Source organism: Melopsittacus undulatus, chromosome 6 (genome assembly GCF_012275295.1).
Source record: "Melopsittacus undulatus isolate bMelUnd1 chromosome 6, bMelUnd1.mat.Z, whole genome shotgun sequence".
NCBI lineage: Eukaryota > Metazoa > Chordata > Aves > Psittaciformes > Psittaculidae > Melopsittacus > Melopsittacus undulatus.
The window spans coordinates 13,559,270-13,581,847 of NC_047532.1; the positions used below are offsets into that span (position 1 = coordinate 13,559,270).

The 22,578-nt window shown below is 45.5% G+C and overlaps 1 protein-coding gene across 1 annotated transcript in view; it reads left to right on the forward strand.

The window, feature by feature from the left end:
* The window catches only part of PLPP3 (phospholipid phosphatase 3), a 46,037-nt gene that overhangs the window by 18,104 nt on the left and 5,355 nt on the right, over positions 1–22,578 (forward strand). The window contains exons 2-5 of the mRNA XM_034064014.1: positions 6,654–6,811; positions 11,793–12,076; positions 12,843–12,900; positions 20,989–21,165. Coding sequence (XP_033919905.1) covers positions 6,654–6,811; positions 11,793–12,076; positions 12,843–12,900; positions 20,989–21,165 — 677 coding nt within the window. The remainder of the gene's footprint in view (positions 1–6,653; positions 6,812–11,792; positions 12,077–12,842; positions 12,901–20,988; positions 21,166–22,578) is intronic.

The window sequence follows — 22,578 nt, forward strand, 5'->3', positions numbered from 1 at the left end:
AGCGCCTCTCTTCATCTGGAGCTCTTGGAGCATGGGGCTGGCACATTGCGCTCCACCACATGAGGAAGCGTTTCTGCTGAGGTTTGGAATCCAGAGGAATTTTCAGTACGTGCGAATAATTTGACATTTGGTTTAAAGTATCTGTGACCAAGAGCCTTTCTATAATAATATTCCCCCTGGATGGTTGGGTCAATAAGGAATGCTTTAGGTTGCACAGGGCTGTATTTACTGCAAAGGATGGGTATGCCTCTGGATGATGGGTTTGGGCAGCAGATACCTGTCATTCCTGCCATCATTGATTCCTTTTAGAGGCACCTCTCAAATACCTCTTCAGCTTAGGGTTATCAGTGTTATAGAGTTGTGCATATAGAAAATGAATATTCTTGGTTTTCTTCTTGTTTGCTATTGTGCTAGCAGCAGGAGAAGGCATTTTGCTCAGCATTCCTGAATAACCAATTCTTAGTGAAAAATAAACCCTCCAAAAGTAAGAACACAGAAAATATCATCCAGGTCAAAATGAACCTGAAGCCCACTAACAGCTGGTGGACCTAAAAGTGGTGAGGTTTATGTTGATTTTGCTAAGATTAGGCTAAAATGTAACTCCTAATAAAGTGAACTGAAATAGCACCTTCTTGAGAGTAAGGAGGCCAGACAGACTGAGATGCATAGGTTAGTGTGAGCTACCTGGGAGAACCTACAGCAAGTAGAAAATGAACTGTATCTTGAGGGTTTTTTGTGGAAATCAACCCATTGTGTTCTAGGGCTTTTCCAAACAGGTCAAAACAGAGAAATGCGTTATATGCCAATCCTTGTTTATAGGTTCTTTAGTAGTTTAAAGCAGGTACCTGTTCTACAGTAAAGTCTGGGGTTTGTTTGTGTGTTTGGAGAAGCTTCTATCCTCATGGGTTGTGTGTAGCTGAGAATAGTGGAACTGTAATAGAGTTGAATAGGAATCTGTTTTGCAAACAGAGATATTAGATGTGTTTCCAAAATACAGGCAGATGCACAGAGCAGTCTTCTGGACTGCTGGAACCAAGGTGAAGAACAGTTAAGATTGTGAAAGTAATAAGAGCTGATGGTACTCTGTATTTCTGATGTTAGCCTAGTTGTCCACTGTGAATGCATAGGCTTCAAGTATCCAGATTCAGTGAAAAACACTGGGAAGGAGGCACATAGCTGGTGCTTCCAAGACCTTTAAGAATCCCAACAGAATGGCCCAATTCAGGCTGCAGTGGGATCTTTCTTTTGGCTGCCACTGAGCTGTGTGGGTCAGGCCCCTTGAGATTATTTTTTGGTTGACCAAGCTCCTTTGGTCACCCCTTTGTTGATGCTAGTGCAGGATTAGGCCATGCTGTGATTGGCCTTATATGATGGAAATAGGGAAATACTTTTATTCTTTGTGCTATTCAATTTATCTCTATGTGTGTGTGTATATACATATATATATATATACATATATATATGTAATCTCAACTGGCTTTGAGAGCTGCTCACTTCCAGGGCTGGTTTGCAGTGCTGTGATTCTTCTCTATAATATGGGGAAGCCAACTTTTGAACCCCTAATAAAAGCCTCCCATAGGCTAATCTAGCTTTTATGCATTCTAAAATACGTACAAATAGTGGTTGGAGTTAGATGATCTTAAGGTCTTTTCCAACCCAAACCATTCTATGATTCTGTGATTGTAAACCGAGTTAAGTTTGTATGTACCTAAGATCAGCCACTAAGGACTTCAAATAGAAAGCCCATCTCTTGAAAATACACAAATATTTACAAAGCATGTCTTGAATGAGGAATTAGATCCCCAGCTCAGCCCTGCCAAATTATTTAATGATCTTTTTCACTTATTAAGCTGGATGTCTAATGTACCAAAACCTTAAAAACACACCCAGGGCCTGGATGCCACAGCCAAACACATTACAGAGTGCTTGTGAGAAATTACCTTTGCTTTGTTGAGATAGCCAGCAACATCCTGCTGACCTGCAGGGCTGAAAGAAGAAAGATTTAGTGGGGAGGTAAAAAAAAAAAACCCAACCTCCATCAAAACTAAACATAGAAAAAGAGAAAAAGCCCCTAACGGTGTTTAATTCAGTGCAAAGGTGAAGGTTGGGCTGGGAAGATGAGCTACATGGGTGAGTCACTACAGAAAAGCCTCTTCCCCTCCTGCTCCCTCCGCTTTTCTGATGGGTGGCCAATGAAAGCTTATCCTGTCTTCATTTTCCTTTTTTCCCCCCATTAAATCTGCACAAGCATTAACTTTTCAAAGACTGAGATTCAAAGTGCTGTACCCAGCACAGAGCCCTTTTTTTTCTTCTGCCTTTGATTTTATGCACATTTCAAGCTGGCCAGAGAGTACACAGGGGTTTTGCAAGGCTTTTTGTTTAGGTTTGGTGGTGGGGTTTTGGCTTTCATGCTGCCAGCCTTCCCAGGATTATTGCCTATTAATTGACTCTTAATAAAGGTGCTGACCAAAGAAAGGAATATTTTTCAATTGGTGCTAGATTTCCAAACTCGATTGGCTTTATTAAATGGAAAGACAAATAAATTTAAACCCTGCACTGAAATACCTTAATGTAGGACACCAGCAGTTAGAGGTCACCAAGTCACTTGGACTTCCTCCCAACAAAAGCAACATCATTTTTCAACGTCCAGCCCCATGGCATCCTGTGGTGCTTCACACAATTCTTTAGTGTCCACACCTGCTCTGGGTTGCTCGGAGCAAGGCTGAGCCCATTTGGATGGGGCAGGATCAGTCCCCAAGAGATTTCTATTGTGTTCATGGTTTGGAGCCCTGTTTGATCTCCTACAGGACAGTTAGATAAAAACATGTGGTTGGGATTTCCTTGTTCTGCTGTTAAAGCAAAAATATAAAACCAACCCTTTATATAAGGATAAAAACCTTTCCTTCATCTTGTGAAGGATGTTACGATTCAGAAGGTAATCTCAGCTCCAGTTACCTTTTTTGCATTGGAATGAGCAAATCCCTTTGTTCTGTGCTTTTGTTTCCTCTGTCTGTGGGATGGGGATAACTACTTCTCTGGTTGCACAGTCTTATGGATGTGCTGGCACTGCCTCCATGCCTTGGGTTATGGTCCACAGGCTGCTGTGGAATTTCTCAGCATGGAGATACCAGTATTAAGAAGGATGCGAGGCCCTTCTACAGTGTTACTAGAGATTTTTGCAATAGGTCTGTACACATAGGTGAACCATAGCCATAGAGGGAACAGCCAGATAGGACCATTTTTTGGGAAGAGTGACCATTCCCAAAACCATTGTAATGTTTTGCCGACTGTGCATGTCTATAACTCTCTTCAATGCAAGTCAGCTTTTGTTACTGTTTACTGAAATGTACCTCTTGTATTCTTAGTAGTTTTCTACTGTAGGTAGGGATGGGAAATGGTAGAGGTTGAAAACTCAGCATCTTTTGGGGGTCCAGATGTTGAATTTGTAGGTACAAGTCACTGCAGAATACATAATCTGAATTTCCTATTTAAACACCAAATCAGAGAGTTAGACCTGGGGCAGAAGAGGTGATAAGGTTTAGTGTGTGGTGTTCTTGCCTGTGGCAGGGGGGTTGGAACTAGATGATCTTAAGGTCCTTTCCAACCCGAACTGTTCTGTGATTCTATGATCTTTGTGGTATGCTGCTTGTCTTCCATTTCCAAGGGTGTGTGGGCTGTAGCCCCACTTCTGGATAACTTTGCCTCTGGCACCTCTCCTAGTGTGAATAATGTCTCTGTGGTGTTTTGCTGAGGGATCCTAAAGGCATCTCTCTCCACATTTAATTCTCTGTCTTCTTCCAGACTTCCCTCTGTAGTGTTTTTCTGCAAAACTCATTCTCTGGCTGCCTTTTGGCACCACTACAGACTGGAACCCCCTTGCCAACAAAAATGTGGGTGGTGACCAAGACACTTAGACAACCCATCCTCCAAGAAATATCCTTGTGGAAGAAGAGCCGTCTTAAGCACAATTTGCTGTGGGCTGGGGTCTTTTCTTCCTTGGGTAATTATGGCTGAAATAGCAGCCTCTCGTCCAGCCCTTGAAATCAAAGGTGTCTTGTGTCTTCTGAGTGGTATCATTCAGTTATGGAGAGTATGTTTATGTTTCTCATGGTTTTGGGTTTTTTTTAAAAGAGAAAAAGGGGGGGGGAAAGGGAATCTGAGGTTACTGTTTGCTGGAAAAACATCAGGACTTGACTGGCAATATCCCACTGAACCACAGGTTTGTAGGAGAGAAAACAAAAACGATTGGATTTCTCTAAGCTATGCCTATGTGTGCTTTAAGAAATTGTGTACCATATAGGTCAGTTATGCTCTTATTATAGCTGTGGCAAGTGTACATATAATTGAAACGTGGACGTACTACCCCATGCTGTTCAATGAATGAAGGGAAAACAAATCTTTATTATTCCTGGGTTCACATAACGTATAGGAACACTATTGTCTTTTTTTTCTTTAAGCCAGTTTTAGCTTTCAGATGTATTTTATTGTCTGTGGGAACATGTGTTTTACAGACCTGTCATGTGAAAGCTATTAGCAAGAGGAACTGGAGAAATAACAATAAGCCACGTAACCGTGGCATGTCTACTCCCTGAGTTCAACTGTTACGCCGCTGCTTCAAGTGCATGTGAAATTGGATCATATTGAGTGACTTTAGCTCTTCTCCTGCAGTTTTTCATTGGGAAACCTAAGGATTTTTTTAAGTGGCCTATTAATATTGGATTGCTGGCATCAGAGGCACTTTCTGGGGCCAAGCTGGCTGGGCATCAAAACAGTTAAATAGTGGAATGAAGATCAACTGGATTCACACAAGATGTCCAATCTTTATTTACCAAATCTGAGCTGGGCAGGCAGTTCTGAAACCTTTCCTTGCTGGTTCACACATGTGGTGGAAACCATCCTGCCTTGCCAAGCACCGCAGGGCCCAGCACTTGCAATGAACCCATTGCCAGGGTTTTTAGAGAGGATCTGAAAGGGGTCCTGAGCAGTGGCCCTGACTGCTCGTGCGTACCTGGGAGCCTTCGGGTCTGTGTGTGGTTGTTCCTGCTCACAAATGAGGTAGACTTTCCCTTTTAAGATCAAGAAAACCCCTGAATAATCCTGTATTAGGCAAACCTATTAACATAAAGGAAAAGGAGCCAAAATGGATTGCACGAAGTGAAATACAGGAGTGGTTCACCTGGAGATGGGGAACATTGTTTTGATGACACTTTTTAACAACCTGGACAGTATCCTCGCTGATGACATCCAGCAGATCATGACCACTACAAATGTACTGGGGACAAGCTTAGGTTAAACCCACTAGCATTTCATTTTTAACTTATTTTTTATTAGTTTTAGAAGGGAAAATCCCTCTGGTGTCTTAGACTTCTGGCTGTGTAAACAAACCCACAGGCACTTAAGCAAGTTAGTAGTTGACAAATATTCCCTATTGCTTTCTGGAGGATCCAGGCGTGAGACTTGTTGATTGGCCCAAGGAGGAGCTCGAACCACTGTGCCTTTGTTTTCCCCTTACCTGGGTTTCGCTCTACATGTGGGAGGAGGGTTTCCTGTGCCTTGTGGTTTGTGATTTACTCTCAACGTGGGTTTTGGAGAATCTGGGGCTTGTTTTGGTGAGGATATACTGCTCCTCTTAGTGATGGGCTTAATAGCAAAGATGGATGGGGAAACTGAGGCAAAGGAAAGGAATCTGCCTGGCCCAAGGTATCATCATGGCTGTAAAATACCCCAGAGCTCTCCTAGGTTTAAGGCAAAACTGTATTTCTCTAAAACACTCAGAAGAATACAGACATACAGCAGTTTTGCGGTGTCCCCTACATACTGTGTGTCCTAACCTATCACACCATGTTTTGGAGCAGATCTGCTCCAGGCCTGGTGCAAAGGTCCAGCTGAGCTGGGCAGATGCAGATCTCCTGCACAGAGGGTTCACAAACTGTTTAAAACCCGTTTTTCTGTCATTTTAATGTGATCAAAGGTGAGCAGGCTTTGGAGGGATTTCAGCATCTATTCTGAATGGGTTCATTGTTTGTGTGCTCAGCTTCCCCTTGCATGGATGGGTCAAGGGTGGGTGTCCCACAGCTGCTCAAAGCATGTAGTCTTGTGGCATTAGTAGGTACAAGCACACACATACCCTGTAAATACAGAGAGGAGGGAGCCAAGGAAGGCTTCAAAGGCATAAATGTAATGGGATGGAGTGTAGCTGGGCTGACCAGGTAGGGGAAGCTGTGCTGATACTTGATCTTCTAAGGTTTGTTTGCACAGCTCTGGGGCTGCCCTGCCATGGGGCGCTCAGCAGAGCATCAGGCCCTCCCCAGAGGAAAGTTCCAGATTCATTTTCATGGCTTTTTGCAGAGGGATTCCTTTAGGGGTCCATTCCTGTAAGTTAATATTTGCAATGCACAGGGCTTAACTGAAACCAGGCAGTGCAGACATCTGATAACCATAACAGAGGAGATGCTTTTTCCCCGCAAGAGCGACTTGGAAAAACAAATCTCAATGCTATTCCCTTTGGAAAGATAACAATATGGAAGGAAAACCATCAGGAACAGTGCTGCGTGGCTTGCAAGGGGTTTTCTAGTTGGGTCCTTTTTTTGGCAAGCCGCTTGGGTTTGGCTCTGTTGCTGATGAGTTTGGTTGTTGTCTCCCCTTCTTTCTAGCTGGGTTGCCCTTCCTCATCATTGAAACAAGTACAATCCAGCCCTACCAGCGGGGCTTCTACTGTGATGACGACAGCATCAGGTACCCGCTGAAGTCGATGGAGACTATCAATGATGCAGTGCTGTGTGCCGCAGGCATCCTCATTGCCATCCTCGCTGTAAGTACCACTTCCAAAACCTCGTCTCCTATCCCTTGAGCATCTCTGATGGCTTTTGTCACCTTTTTAGCCAATGGCACCATTGGCATGGGGGTTTAACACAGTCTTGATGGTGCATCCACACTGTCTACCAAGGTGTACATCTCCGCAATTGCTTGGCTTCAGTGTAAGCATGGAGCAATAAACAGTTGCAAATGAGAGCTTGTAATAAGGGGAATGAGATTATTCTTGAAGCCTATAAACAGGCCCAAAGCTGTTTGGGCAAGTCTGTGAGCTTTTTCACCCTCCAGTAAGAGTTCAGAGTAGAAACAAAAAGACTCGAGTGTCAGTAAGGACTTGGCATGGTTTGTCCCTATTCAAATAACTCCTGGTATTTGCCTATTTTATAAGGTTAAAAAAAAAAGATACATCTTTTCAGCTAACTGGTGCCTGGAAAAGTTTCACAGCTTAGTATTAGGTTTTTAAGAGATTGTATATTACAACCCTTTTAAAAAGACAATTAAAACCTTCCAAGGGGAGCATATTCCCACACTTCTCACTATAAAAAGCAGTTAATGCACCACCTTCCTAATGCCTCCTCATTTCTCTTTTCTGCCAGCTTTCCTAGAGCTGTGCTAGGAAACAATTGCACGGTGAGAGCTTTATATGTCAGCCAAAAATTCGGCCCATGGAGCTGAGCCTCCCTGTGCCAACACGTATCTGGTGCTGGGGCAGAAGGCAAGAGCTGTCTCTTGGTTGTTAGCTAAATGCTTGCAGCTGAAGATGAAATTCCCCTATGAAAAGTACCTACATTTTGTTTTTCACCTGGTGTCAGCACCGTTAAGGTGCTTTCCCAGGGATGTTGCCTTCCTCTTGGTTCTTCCAATGGGAGGGGTGGAGATGGAGAGCTCAGGAGTTCTTGTTCCTCTCCTAGGCTGTCATCTTTCCCTGTAGGAGCAATGTCACAGGCAATAGGTGTTTTAGCATGGCATGGTGCCTGCTTTGGTAATATCCCATCCTCATTCTTGCTGCTTCATGCTGTGAATATCTTCATCATTTCCTGATCTCTCCATCATTTCCTGACCACATATACTCACTTAGCAAAGTAGGTCCTCAAAACTGCCTTGTTCCTATGCTTTCTCCTTCCTCAAAACAAGCCCAAAAGGTGGCAGACCCCCAATTCCATAAACACAGCAGAATTTTCCCCTGCAGGTGAATTACCCCCAAGTGTGGAAAAGCCATAAAAACAAAATGAAAAAGCCTCTCATTTTCACATTACTGCCTGAGCTATCTGCACGCCGGCTCCATGCCGAGTGTGCTTCTGATCAGTAACGAGGCAGTGGCAAATACAGGAGTTGGAACAGAAACTGGAAACATAATCAGCTGCCTATGTGATCCATCAACTTTCTACCATGAAATAGCAGGTCAATTAAAAGAGAAAGAAAATCCCCAAAGAATTAGATGTTTCTGCCCTGGTTTCACTGTGCCCACAACAAATGTAACTTAATAAGGTAAATTCAAGAGCTGGGTTATTTGCTGTTGAGTGATACAAATGGCTAACGAGGAATTGAAGCAACAGACTTCTTTGCTATGGCAGTGTGCATGGAAAATTCAAGTCAGCCTGACCTCTTTTTTCAGATGTAACCCAGATACCAGAATTACTGTAGCATAATAAGAATTCCTTCCAAATCCACAAGGCACTGACTCCGCTCCTTTTGCTCACAACGTTTGCTTTCGGAAGGCAGGACTGTGGTTGTGAGGACTTCCAGGGAGCTGGCGTTTCAGATGGTGCAGCCAATATTTCACGCCCTTGCTTTACGTGGCGTCATGGGTAGTCTAGCCCGGGGTAAAAGGTCTAGGTCATGTTTTAAATGGCTTGAGGACACCCAGAGTGCTCGTTAAGTAAACGGCAGAGGCAAAGACCTTTGCTTCAATCAGGATGTGAGAGGGTATGCGTTTGGTTTTAATACCTGTGTATTTATTGGCTTCAGGCAAATTTCCACACAGATGACCCTGGACAGGCTTTCCCCTTGGCTGTGCACTCTTGCATCGCTCTGACTGCTCTTCTTGCTGGAAGGTGGTTAATTTGATCAGCACAGGAGCATGTTGATGGTCCCTGGGATGGCTGGGGGAAGGTGACATTTTCCTCTTCCTGAGCCTTGTATGGGTAGCACTGCTCTAGGCCCTGTGTCCCGACACCTGATAGACTTTGGAAGCCTATGGAAAACACCTAAGAAAACTCATTTCCTACCTAATCTAAGTTACAAAGCCAGATTATCTGGTTGTTTTACAGCTGAAGGTGATACGCTTCAATGTGATTAGACACAGAAAACATGACACCAGAGACATAAGTGATGAGAAAAACTCTAAAAGTAATTACAGGTTAATTAGATTACTGGTGATACCTTATAATAATGATAAAATGGGAACGACAACCGAAAGTCTGACAAAGGCTTTCACAGAGAGAAAAGGTTGATATTGGCTTCTTCTTAAGTGTGACAGTGCCCCAGGAGTTGTGCCCATCACGTAGGTATGGCATATATCCCATACAGATGGCTCAGCAGCAGTGCAAGGCATAAGAAGATCTGTAAGACCTGTTTTCTTTTTGGGATGTCTGTTCAGCTCATGCACATCTGTACTGCATTAGTTATTCACTGTCTTACTTTATCTGGGACAGCCCTGCCAAAAACACAAGTTTACCCAATTTTTTAGCTTCTCATTAAGGTTGAGCCATGGCTTTAACTAAGTGGGGAGGGTTCATGGCTGCCCAGCAGCGTGTTAGCAAGGGAATGAAGTCTCCAATTTACAATCTGCTACATGTGTGCAATTACCCAGACCACCAACGGTGAGAGAGAGAATATTAATCCCCAGACTTTTGTTGGTCCCTGTTTAAAATGGTCACATGCCTGGCCCAGGCTGGGAGCCTTGAGTTTTACGTTGACCTGTTTGTGAGTTAGGAGTAGCAGCACATCTGCTAGTATCGGGTGTCATCCTTAATTCGTCTCGTCTTCCCTCTGCAAAAGCCATGAGATTTGAGGCTCATAGCTTCTCTTCTTGTGAATTTAGACTTTCAAGAGGCTGCAGGCAGTGGCTGTGTATTTGTGCAGGAACCTCCATGTCCATCCAAGGACAATCTCCTTCTGCAGTTCTCATGACTGTAGATTTCTGGTTGCTAGCTTGTGCTGGAAAGTAGTCCAAAATGAAGGGAAACAATTTGGTATGTCTGTGAGGTTTGTTCAGCCTGGAGAAAGGAGCAGGGAGACCTTAGAGCAGCTTTCAGTACCTAAATGGGCCAACAAGCTGGAGAAGAAGTTTTCACAAGGGCATGTAGTGACAGGACACATGGGAATGACTTTAACCTGAATGAGGGTAGATTTAGATTAGATATAAGGAAGAAATTCTTTAGTATGAGGGTAGTGAGACAATAGGATGTGTTGCCTAGAGAAACTATGGATATCCTTGAAAGTGTTCAAGGCCAGGTTGGACAGGGCTTGGAGCAAGCTACTCTAGTGGAAGGTGTCCCTGCCCATGACAGGGGCTTGGAACTGGATGAGCTTTAAGGTCCCTTCTGACCCAAACCATTCTATGATTAAAATGACACTGGAGCTGGTTCGCTGCAGCTCCCCAGACAGTTCTTGTTCACCACTAGATTTCTAGGACTAAATGATGTAGAGAGCAGTGACATGTAAACACCAAATGATGGTGCAGCCACTCAAAATATGTACATGGTAGCAGAAAGCTGTAGCTTGGCCTTTATTTTCTTATAGTTGTATCTCTCTTTGATAAAGCCTGCTTAGCTGTGATTTCAGCTGCCTTAGGTCAGCCTTTGTTTTTTCAAGCCAGGGTACGAGTTAAGTTCAAACAATGATACAGCTTCATCTCCTCTTAGTCTAATTGCTATACATTTTCCAGTTTATTACTTTCCAAAGGTTGTGCCAAGCTTTTAAAATAGGTAGGCAGGGGAGCCTTGTCTCCTGCATGCCTCTGGCAGGCTGCCACGCCAGGAGGAATATTGCTGGCTGCTCCAGAAAGGGATTAACATGAAGGCATTTTTCCTGACAGTTAATTTTACATATCATAGACCTCGTGACTAGAGAGGGGCGGGGGCAAGGGGTGGTTGAAAAATAAGGGGAAAAAAGCTTCAATTTATTACTTGGGTATAAAAACATTTAAAGTAATGAATAAAATCCTAAAGCTGTAAATCTGGAGCTCAAAACTTAGGTGCGTAACGTGACGGAGAACAATTTCAGCCTTTGCCTCTTTGAGAGAGGTGAGACATTTGGACTTCATTTCACAGCCTGATTTTCATTAACCTGCCTTTTCAGAGTTAGAATTATGAGAAGCCAAGTCCTCTGCTCCCTGACAGTGATTTATGGTGATATTGTCAAACCCCAGCACCCCTGACCCAAGAAAAATGTAATTTGCTGCCCTGCAATGGCAAGAATGCCTAGAAATAGCCGGTGTTTACAGAGGTTTAAACAGCTTGAATTGGGTCTGGTGATGGCAAATTTTGGGCCAGAATTCAAGAAATTTGGGGCTTTCTGAGTCTTACTCTGTTCTGTTTGTGGTTTTCAGAGAGGAAGATAAGGAGATTGTTTGTTTTTTTCCTCTACAATCAGTTTGATAAGGGGGTAGTGATCTGGCCTCTCCTTCCCTAACATACACTGATTCTTTATCTGGTTTATGTTGAATTATTACTTTTTCCATTATGCTGGTATAGATCTGGATACTGTTTCACTTCCGTAAAGATATGCCAATGTGCTAAATGAAAATTAGCTTTTTTTTTCTTTCTTGTTTATTGAAAAATTCAACAAACAACACTTAGAGCGTTATAATGCTCGAAGTGGAACAGAAGCAGGACGAAGAGATGCTGGTCTCTCTCCTTCCTCGTTATAGAAGCAGATTCCTGGTTCAAGATGCTAGCCCTGCATTTACCACCCATCAGCGGTTTTGCCCAGCATTTTTCCTTCTTTCTAACCTCTCTGTTGCATTTCTTGCACAGATTATAACAGGAGAGCTCTACCGCATCCACTACCTGAAGGAGAAATCAAGGTCCTTCATCCAGAACCCCTATGTGGCAGCACTCTACAAGCAGGTGGGATGCTTCGTTTTCGGCTGTGCCATCAGCCAGTCCTTCACAGACATTGCCAAAGTGTCCGTCGGGCGCTTGCGGCCACATTTCCTGGAAGTTTGTGATTTGGATTTCTCCACCATCAACTGTGCTAAGGGAGTTTACATCCAGAACTACACCTGCAGGGGAAACGACAGCAAGGTCCAGGAAGCCAGGTGAGAGCCAACCGCATCAAAGAGATGGGTTGCTGCTACCAAATTGGTGTCTGATGTTAAGTATCTCAGCGGGGTTTCTCTGCCAGCAATAGATGGTTCAAATGCTGCTTTCTGTGAAGGCTGTAACTTACCAGCGACAGGCACTTTCCCTTGGGAATTGTGGGACTCAGCCAAACAATATTTCTTTTCCTTTCTCTTTACTCCTACACTATTGTTTCGCTGAGTTGGTTGCTCAATGTGGGAAGGCACCATCAGAGCTGAGCTCATGGTGAGCAGCTCGAGCTGTCCCATGCAGCAGAGCAGAGGGCTTCTCTTCCATTGAGGCACCACACAGGCAGGGCTGCAAGAATGTCCCCTCTGAGATCTCTATCAGATTCATGAGATGCTCATTTTTGACATTTCCAGGCCCACACTTTGCACGCTACAATTAAGCAACAACAGAATTTGCTCACTTCTTATTTCTTTACGGTTTCCTGGTTATTTGAGGCGAGACGGTGAGTTATCGGGTTATCCTGGAAATAACTACTGTCCCACGAGTAGACCAGGAAGGGACGAACAATGCGAGCATCCTGTCCATCCGTTCCCTTTCTGCCTCACAAGCAAGCAGGGCGGATAACGGAGGTTTTATAACCTGAAAGGTTGTGAGTTGGGGGTCGTTCTGCTTTGGCACCCTCTTGGTAGCAGCAGATAAGTCACCATATTATGTATCAAATTCTAATAATGAAGATTATAGTGGCTGGTTCTTAGCACCTGCTTTGTTTTGCAGGAAATCCTTCTTCTCTGGGCACGCGTCCTTCTCCCTCTACACCATGCTGTATTTGGTGGTAAGTAACCTCAGCCTTGCTTGAGGTTGAGATTTATCCCTGTCCCCCTTTCCCAAGGCACTCACCTGCATTTCATAGCAATAACAGCACAATGAGCATCAGAGATAAAGGGTTGAGGGGGAAAAAAAGAGCCTGAACAAGCCAGTAGTGGAAAGATCCACTCTCAGCCCCTGTGGTGTGATTTGGGATGAAGACTCCTGTGCTGTGCAGCTTTGGGATGTAGCCAAGGCTGCAATTAAATCCGAATCCTCTTAAATCTGTGGACGACCTGTGCAATTTCGCTCACCCCATGCTGTGGTTTCCACTGGAGAAGGCGTTGGGTGAACCAGCATGTTGCAATGGCGGGGGGAAAGATGTGCCATTGGGAAACGAAGGCTGGTTCCCAAATGTGCCAGCGGAGCAGGTGGAGCAGCCTCTGCCCGCCTGGATCCGGACCCGAGGCCTGGGACTTGTTTTTCTTTGTCAGTGAGAAATGGCTCTACCCTTCCTGTGCCGGGGCTGGGGCGGCTGCCAAGGTGCTTCCTGCCGGGGCTGCGGGAGGCAAACTGCAAGGGGCTGGACCCACACACAGTGTTTGGGAGGGTCTGGAGAGTGATCTCTGCTTGGGTTTATCTATGTATGTGGTAATATATATATATGGATGTGTGTGTATATATATATATGTGTATATATATATATATATATATATATACATGAATTATTTAGGAGTCTTTTTAAAAATGAGGAAAAAAGGTTTGGATTCCATTCAAGATTTGTGCCCCATCCCATCTCCTGTAAGCTCAGATCAGAAAGCAAAGAAACAGCATGGCACTGATAAAAACATTAAACATGAGCTTTTATCTCTGAGCAGTGCTTCCCCCTCATCCCTTCACCCTCTGAAAAGATAAGTGACCACTACTCCCTCCTGCCTTTTCAGCCCTGGATCTCCCCTCCCTGTGGGCAGTTTAATGACTAAGCTCTCCAGGCTGCTGGGGATGGTGTGTTCTTTCCTTGTTTTCCTTCTTACTTTATATAATTCTTGGAAAGCATCTGAATTTCTCCAGTAAATATTCTGGCTGTTTCCTCCCAGCCACTACGATGCAGAGCCACCCTGGTGGCTCTTTGCGGGAGGCTCAGCCCTCTGCTGCTGCCATTGCAAAACTTTCCAAGCTGAGTTTGGAAAACCATCCCTCACGCTGGTATTTATTTATTTCTGAGGAGATCGGATTCAGACAAGTCCGCCCGGAGATGCTTTCAATCTTGGCATCTGGAAACAGTGAGCACTGCCAGTCCTTAAGTCAGTGGTGGTTTCTCTCCATTCAGCAAGATTTAGGTTGTCCCTCTAGGATTGTTTCTTTTAGTAGGTGCTCCCAGGCCTTTTTGGAAGCCAAGCTTGATGCTTTACCTTTTGCACAGGGCATGATCTACAGCATCCATCAGGTTAGAGGACAAACCTGGGGTGCTGTGCCCAGCTAGGCAAGTGTTCATCCCGTCCCTGCATTTCCACCTTCATGGCTCATTTTCCAGCACTGCTGTGCACCAATGCCTACTGCCTGGTTTTGTTTATAACTTTGCAGCAGGCTTCAGAAGTGGCATTTAGCTCCTGCATAACACTTCAGAGCAGAAAACTGCTCCGATCTCTCTTGGCTGCCCTTCCCTGTCCGCATATGGGAGCACTATCTGTGTTCAGCAGCCTCTGCCCCTGTCCCTCCTGATCTGGCACAACAGGCTGCTTCACTTATCCTTCACCATGGAGGGGTTTTGACACCCAATCCCTTAAGAATGGTTTGATTTCTTTCCTTGTCCCAAAACAGGGATAAGTTTGGTAGCAGGCTCTGTCTGACCAAGCTGTTCAGTTGCCTTGTGCCTTAAAAAATCAGGGGAAAATTATACCAAGTGTTCAGTCATAAATTGAAGGTGGAAAAAGGCAACTTGAGACAAAATAGCATGGTGTGTATCAGGGCAAGGAAATAATGATATTGAGATCTTTTTCCAACCTAAATGATTCTATGCTTCTCACTTGTCTAGCAGCACCCTGCTCTCCATCACTTCAGCTTCATGGCCACTGCCAGAGCCTGAACAAAGTAATCTCATAGAAGAAGGGAGGCAGAAAATCTGTCATGTTGGACAGATCTATAATATCCAAAAATAATGTAAAAAATAGAGGGGGTTATGATAACCCAAAGGGATTTATGCAGAATAAACCCTGCTGTCTTGCTCAGCTCAAAGAACCAGCAGGCTTTGGAAAGCCTGGTAAGAAGTGTGGCATCCAGAATGCCAGTGCCTGCAGGAGATGGATTTAGTCAGTCTTTGCAGGGGTATCTGTGGGGCTGAGCATGTGTTGCAGAGACTGAGCTGATCAGCCATGTCCTGAGTGCATTCCCTATTGAACAATACTTCATATTTCAAGGATAAGTCACTTCCCGTCTTTCCTGGCGTTCCCTGGCTTCATTCTTGGAGCCCATTCTGAATTATAATGTTTTCAAGTTTGCCTCACCTGATGGAAACGGGTGCCAGAAAGCTGAGGTTGATCTATTAAAAGATACCCGATTCCCACACATTCCATGGGGCTTCACCTGCACCATGGGGCTGGATTTGCCTAGGGATTTAGTGGCCAGTGGGTGACCATGGCTTCCCCATTCCCTGGCACAGCAGCCGTGCCTTGTAGTATCCATCAAGGAGAAGCAGTTTAACCTTTCCCAGTAGGAAAAGGTGGCTAAAGGCCAAGCCCCAGAGGGCTTTGGGTGAAAAGTCCTGGGGAAAGGCACTTGCAACACAGTAAAATCCCCTGGGATTTAGTTCTAAATGCTGAGACTTCATGGCTAAGTTTCTCGCAGCCTTCTTGTCACCAAGAATACTCAATTAACATCAGGCCTTTGTATAAAACATTTAAAAGGGGAAATTACAGTTGGGTAATCCTCTTTGTCTTAATTTTCCTTGCTTTGTTATTCCTTGGCTGAGTGAGCCCATAATACATATTTATAGCAGGCTGAGGAAAGAGGTGGTATGTAACAACTTATTTCATGCAGCCCTCTGGACCTGACTTGCACCTCTTGGTTTAGCTTTAATGGAGAAGCAATTGTGGAGAGCAATGGATGCTCTCTTCTCCCCTTGAGCATGTGAGACCATAATGCTGATTTTTCTTGCAGCATGAGGTTGCCTGAAATCAGGGTGCAGGAAAGCTAAATTAATATCAGAAAAGCTAAATATTCCTCAGCAATGTCATAGAATCGTAGAATAGTTTGGGTTGGAAAGGACCTTAAGAACATCCAGTTCCAACCCTCCTGCCATGGACAGGGACACCTCACAATAAACCATGTCACCCAAGGCTTCATCCAACCTGGCCTGGAACACCGCCAGGGATGGAGCATTCACAGCTTCCTTGGGCAACCCATTCCAGTGCCTCACCACCCTAGCAGTAAAGAATTTCTTCCTTAGATCCAATCTAAACTTCCCCTGTTTAAGTTTCAACCCATTACCCCTTGTCCTATCACTACAGTCCCTAATGAATAGTCCCTCCCCAGCATCCCTGTAGGCCCCCTTCAGATACTGGAAGGCTGCTCTGAGGTCTTCATGCAGCCTTCTCTTCTCCAGGCTGAACAGCCCCAACTTTCTCAGCCTGTCAGCTGATTCTGGACAAAATGAGAGTAAAACAGGCACATTTGTGTATTTAACTTGTGTTGGTGGATGAGACTGAAGACTTCAGAATAGGTCTAAGTGTCCTCTACTAATTTAGATGTAAGATTATCATTCCATCTCTAATTTTACATACACAAACACAGTTTATATGTATTTATATCAGGGTAAGTGTGAGGCTTCTCACTGGGGCTTCTTGCTGAAGGGTGAAGGTCCCAGCACTCTGCTGCTGCTGAGCAATGATGTGTCCATAAGAAGGAAACTCTGTGGTGTTTGTGGACTTGGAGTCAAGTTTAGCGGTGACCTAAGTAAGTGAATAAACTGGAACTGCATCAGAGGTCAGGGCCGAGGTGTGAACTGCGTTGTTGAGCTGATGAGGATGTTCCCAATGAGGTTATAGGATCAGCAAGGGCAAGGAAGAGGCAACCAGCACGTGCCTTCAGTGCTGGGAGGTCTTTGCCAGTCCCCTGTCCTTGACTTCTGGCCAGCTTGGTGCTGAAAGCTGAATTCTTCTGTTCCCTTTTCCTCCAGCTGGCTCTGCCCAGCCAGGGCACTGTGTTGCATCAGGGTAAGTTTGGGTCTGAGAGGTTTTGGCTCTGTACCGCTCTGGGTACTATTCTGTTTGCAGATGGGGCTGGAGATGGAGGTAACACCAGGTCAGACAGTCAGAAACAAGATCAGCTGTTTCCCAGAAGGTGTCACTAAGGGATGTGGTTGGTGGAGCTCAGCCTTGCAGTGGGGAGAGCGTGAAGAGGATGGGATTTCTGGGTGGCAGAAAGCCCCGGGAGACTGGAGGTGACGCTTTTAGGCCATGTCCCCTGCCAGCTCCTACTCAAAGGGTTTACTCAGGGGTTGCATGCGGTCACGGGCTGTCCCCACCACCACTGTGGAAGTCCCCTGGCAGAAGAGCAATGTGACGTCCCTCAAGCCATCTGCTCTGTGGTCACTTGGCCTCTGCCAGGAGACTGTGGATGGCAGCTCCAAATAACTCCTGCTCTCTGTGATCCCATCTCATTTCATCCACCCTTGCTCTTGTCGATACTCCTCCTGAGTTTTGCTGCCCTGTGATGGTTTGTGGTGGAAAGAACCCTGGTTGTGGTCTTGCTTCTCCATCCCTTCACAGGAAGGGCTCCATCCAGCCCCACATTCCCAACCAAATCTGGCAGTCCTTAGTCGGCAGCAATTCACATCTGCTCCCAGGTTTCAGAAAAACCAAAAGCAGGTTTTTTTGGATAAGTTACCAGGAACTTCCCATTTGTTCTTAAGAGCACTAATTTCTCTTTTAGGGAAATTTTGATCTCTTTAGCCACTGAGCTCCCCTTTTACTTTCTGATCTTCTCTTATTAACTAGGTTTCTCTGCCCTCAGTATGAAAGAGGCAAAGTTCAGAGCACCCCAAGGCTTTCCTCTAAAGTACTTATGGCACAGCACCCTGGTGTTTAGAATATGAAAAGTGCTGTTATCCTCTTTTCCTTATGAATGGGGAACTAAACAGCAATTTTCCCAAGACTTTGATTGGAGCAGTGAAAGGAGCTCAGCCGAGATCTTTACACTGACAGTGTGGTGTCTGAGGTGCATCTATTCCAGTTTGTTTTGCTCCTCCAGGATATACAAGTATGGGTGTGAATTGGATGCTGGGCATTTGGGTGTTCCCCAGCACAGCCCATATGGTGCCACGCTGCCTTTGCACTCATTTTCTAGGGCTAAAGTATGTACATTAGGCACACTTTGCTGTGTTTTGGAAGGAATGGGTCAGTATATACTAACAGGGTTGGGTTTTAATCACTTTAGCTCCAGCAGTGTCTGCTTTACTGTGTGTTCAAGGTTTGTGTTTGCTTCTTATTGCTAGCTTTTAATTGGTACTTCGCATCCTCACCTGCAGAGGAGGTATTTAGGCCAAGCTTGCGGGATGGAATGATTGGAGGGGATGTCAAGGCTATGCAAAAGGGACAAATGTCACGTTACCAGCAGTGAGTTTCTTTCTTAGGGAGGTTGATGTGACAGAGCCTCAAGACTTCCACTGGGGAAAAAAAGTCTTCACTGAAAGGGTGCTCAGGCATTGGAACAGGCTGCCCAGGGAAGTGGTGGAGTCACCATCCCTGGAAGTGTCCACAGTGTAGATGAGGCCCTTAGTGGCATGTGGTGGACTTCGCAGTGCTGGGGTAATGGCTGGACTTGATTATCTTAAGGGTCTTTTTGAGCCGAGTCGATTCTGTGATTCAGCTTGGTTGGAAAATGTGTAATTCTGATGTCTTTAGTCAAAGCATTACATTAGGGTTTAAGTCTGTGTGAGAACTGAGCATAATAGTCTGTAAGTTCTAATACTTGGAGATAATTTTGCTCTGCAACAACATACTGTAACCTGAGTTTTGCACTGTCATCTGGGCTGGGCTGAGGCTCTTGAACAAGAAAATAGTCCTATAAGCCACGGCAATAGCTTATATTTCTATCTTTTGTGTGCTTTAAAAATGCTCTTTGCAAATAATTTTTTCGAGGTACATTGTCTCTAGACTGAGCTCCCAGCACCCTCTATCACCACCTTACCTGAATACGAGTATCCTTCCCTGCACAGTTCATTCTCAGCAACAGATCACTGGGTGCCCAAATACCATGGCAGTGAAAATTCAGCCAGCCTAAGCATTGCGAACTGAAAATGCAGTTCCCTGCTCATGAACCCCAGAGATATTTGCTTGCAGGATGAAGTATCTGCTATTAAATCACAGCGAGTGCCTGCTCAGGATGCGGTTGTGCTGTTTGACAGCTCTAGCTTTCCAGCTCAGTGATGGCAGCATTATACCTGGAAGGAAAGCACCTCCTCGTTGCTGGTGGGGTTTTAACACACACTAGACAACCAGACCAGTGGTCCATTCACTGGGCTGTATCAGCATAGGTTTGCTGTGGGATCTAGACAGCTGTAACACATCCCATAGCATCGTGTACACAAGTTTGCATGGTGTGGGGTGTGCACCGTGGTGACGTGGCTCAGTTCCCAGACTCTGGCTGGTTTGCAGATATATTTCCCAGAAACATAATGTGCATTAGCCAGCACTGAGCTGTTTTGGTACTGTTCTCTTCCATGTTAATTGGCTAACAATTTGGATAATTTGGAGCATCTGCTCTATTGAAATGACATGATGTTCCATTTCCTCTCGAGAGCCCAGCCTGCATTCTTTCCAAAGAGGGGTAAATATAATATTTATGCAACAGCCAAACATACTAAATTGGCCAAAAAGATGCTTCCCCCTTATCAGCTTTCCAATTAATTCTACTTTTATAGGTAAATTGAGTCATTAAGTTATTTGTGGGAACCCAACAAGAGTTTCATTCCCTTTTATATCAATGCAGTGTAAACTGCTCTGATGTGTAAAAGGGATTGTAAATGGGTATGAAACCCCTTTCCAGCCCTCTGATGTTGCAGAGTCCCATAAAGCATACTGAGTCTGACTTCCAGCGCTTCATTTAGGAGCAGGCAGAACACACGTTGTGGATGAGCCCACAGGCAGTAGGTCTGAGCTGCAGGAGCCTAGCAGTGTTTGCCAGGCACTTTTACACTCCTGGAGCCATTGAATGCCTCTTTGCTTCGCAAGCATGAGGGCTGATGCAGCTTCCCCTCCCTTCCCGCAGCATTCCTCCCTGCTCATCTGTGGGCAGTGGGTTGCTGTTTTCCTGTCCTCTCTTCCCGCCCAGCTTCCCGGTTCCCACAGGAACCTGCCATGCCCACTGGCTGAAACGGAAATGGGCCTGAGATAGTCACGGCAAAGGGAGAATGTCCAACTGAGGTCACATCAGCTTCGTCTTTTTGGGTTGAACCAGGAACTCACTTTTCTCTTGATGGAGAGGAATGACTTCCCATGCCATGTGATGCAGTGACTGTTCCCTACATCCATACAAACCTCAGGGCTCAGGCTGGGAAACATGGCAATGTTAGAGGATTGTATTTTGCATGTTGTCACAGGTTGTGGCTGCATCTGAGGATCCTTGGGGCTAGCTCTGGAGGTCTGCACTGATTCCTGTTTTTCACCTGAGAGATGTTGTGGATTCTGCTTGTCTCAGAATTGGGACCTTGCTTCTGTTACACACTAAATAGCTATAGGGAGGAATTCCCCTACCTGGCCCGATGGGATGTCTTGTGGAGGCTGAAGCGGGGCTGTGGTGTGAGCTGGAATGCAGGGGGTCCCAGGCCCTTGACCTGGGCTCACTAAGGATGAAGTGTAGCCATCCACCTCTGTCAGCATCCCCTCCATGGGTTAAAACCCCTCCAGCTCCACTTCTCTCTACATGTTGGGGGCCACACATTTCCAAAGAGCATCTTACTTCTTTGATAACTCCTTCCTCCTTTGAGCCACAGGAGTGCAGGTGCCCCACAACCAGCCCCACAGAGTGCTTGCTGCCATGTGTGCACATTTAGGACAAGACTTCTCCTTTGCTGCCCTCAAATTAATGCAACCTTTCTTTTTCCTTCTGTTCCCCACAGTTTTATCTGCAGGCCAGATTCACGTGGAAGGGAGCCCGCCTGCTCCGTCCCCTCCTCCAGTTCACCCTCATCATGATGGCGTTTTACACCGGCCTGTCCCGTGTGTCAGACCACAAGCATCACCCCACCGACGTGCTGGCAGGCTTTGCACAGGGAGCCCTGGTGGCTTACTGCGTGGTGAGTATGGCCAACCCTGCAAGGAACAGCAGTGGGGATGCTGATGGGAGTCACAGGGGAATAGCAGACATCTGCCCTACCCAATGGCTCTTGAGACTCCCTGTTACAGCCAGGATATGGCAAGAGGCAGTGTACTCCAGGAGCTTGGACTGGTGTTATCCTCATGTGGCAGCATGTATAAGCCTCATCTGCAGATGGAACATGGCTCAAGAGCAGAGCATCCTACCAACACGATGGGAGGTGTTCCAATGGGGACTTAGCAAAGGAGGGTGCACCCACCAGCACTTTCCCTCCCCATGAGCAAACATCACTGTTGTGCAGGAAGGGTGAAGCAACTTTTCTCCCTCCCCAAACAGACTGCATAGTCAGCAAAAAATACCACATTTAGGGTTTTTCCCCATCAGCCTTGAACTCCTGGGCAAAGGCCCCTTCACCCAGAGAGCTCAGGGTGATAGAAGGACATTCAGACAAGGGAGAGTATTTCCCTTTCATCCAGCAGCATTTGCTCCTCCAGCTGCTCTTGGTAATGAACACTGGCTCATTTGCAAGGCTTTCCACCAGGACCCAAGCAGGAAGTCTGGGGTGGTTGGGATTATGGCTCTTCCCTGCACAATTTAGCCGAAAGCCATCCCCTGGGAGTGGGAGCTGGTGTCTGCCCAGTGAGGGGAGGCAGTCTGCCTCTTTTGGGGGTGGGTTTTTAACGCAGCAAAAGGACTCGTGAGAGAGAACACGGTGAACAAAAGCCATGCCCTCATGTCTTAGGCTGCCAGGCTTATTCTCATGCAATTTGCTTTCCAAAGAGTGGCCTGATTGCACAGCCCTGTAACTCGAAGTGACACATGTAGATGCTTAAAGTTGGCAGGGCAGGGGGCACCGGGTCTGGTGGCTGCCTTGCATAGAAACAAAGGAGCTGGGGGTTATGGTTGTTCCTTTGTCTGTCCAAATTCCTGAAAGCAGGATTTGAGCAGCACACCATTTGCTTGATTTGTTTGGATTTAGTTTTTTGTACCCTCTTTTTTTATTAACTGATGTAAAAGTAAAGCAGCCTTGCAAGCAAGGAATTAAGTTTGCTGAAGTTGTAGTATGCAAGGAGAAAAATAGGTTATTTATGTACTTCCCACTCATTGATAATATTCCAAAGCTAAAACAAAAAATGTCATTGTTGGGAAGTTTTCACGAAGTATTACTAACTCGCTGAGGAGTAGCTGTTGGGTTTAGCCTGATGCCGCTATCCCATGTGGGGCTGGCAAATTCACAGGGAGGAACTAGAGAAGCATCTGTGCACAGATGCATGCTGCTGCTGCTCTAATGCATGCTACAGGTTGTGTCCTTCATTCCAATATTGTCAGGATGCTCCTCCAAATCCTGGTAGTATTCTCCTATCCCAGCAGTCAGTTGGCAGTCTTGGGAGAA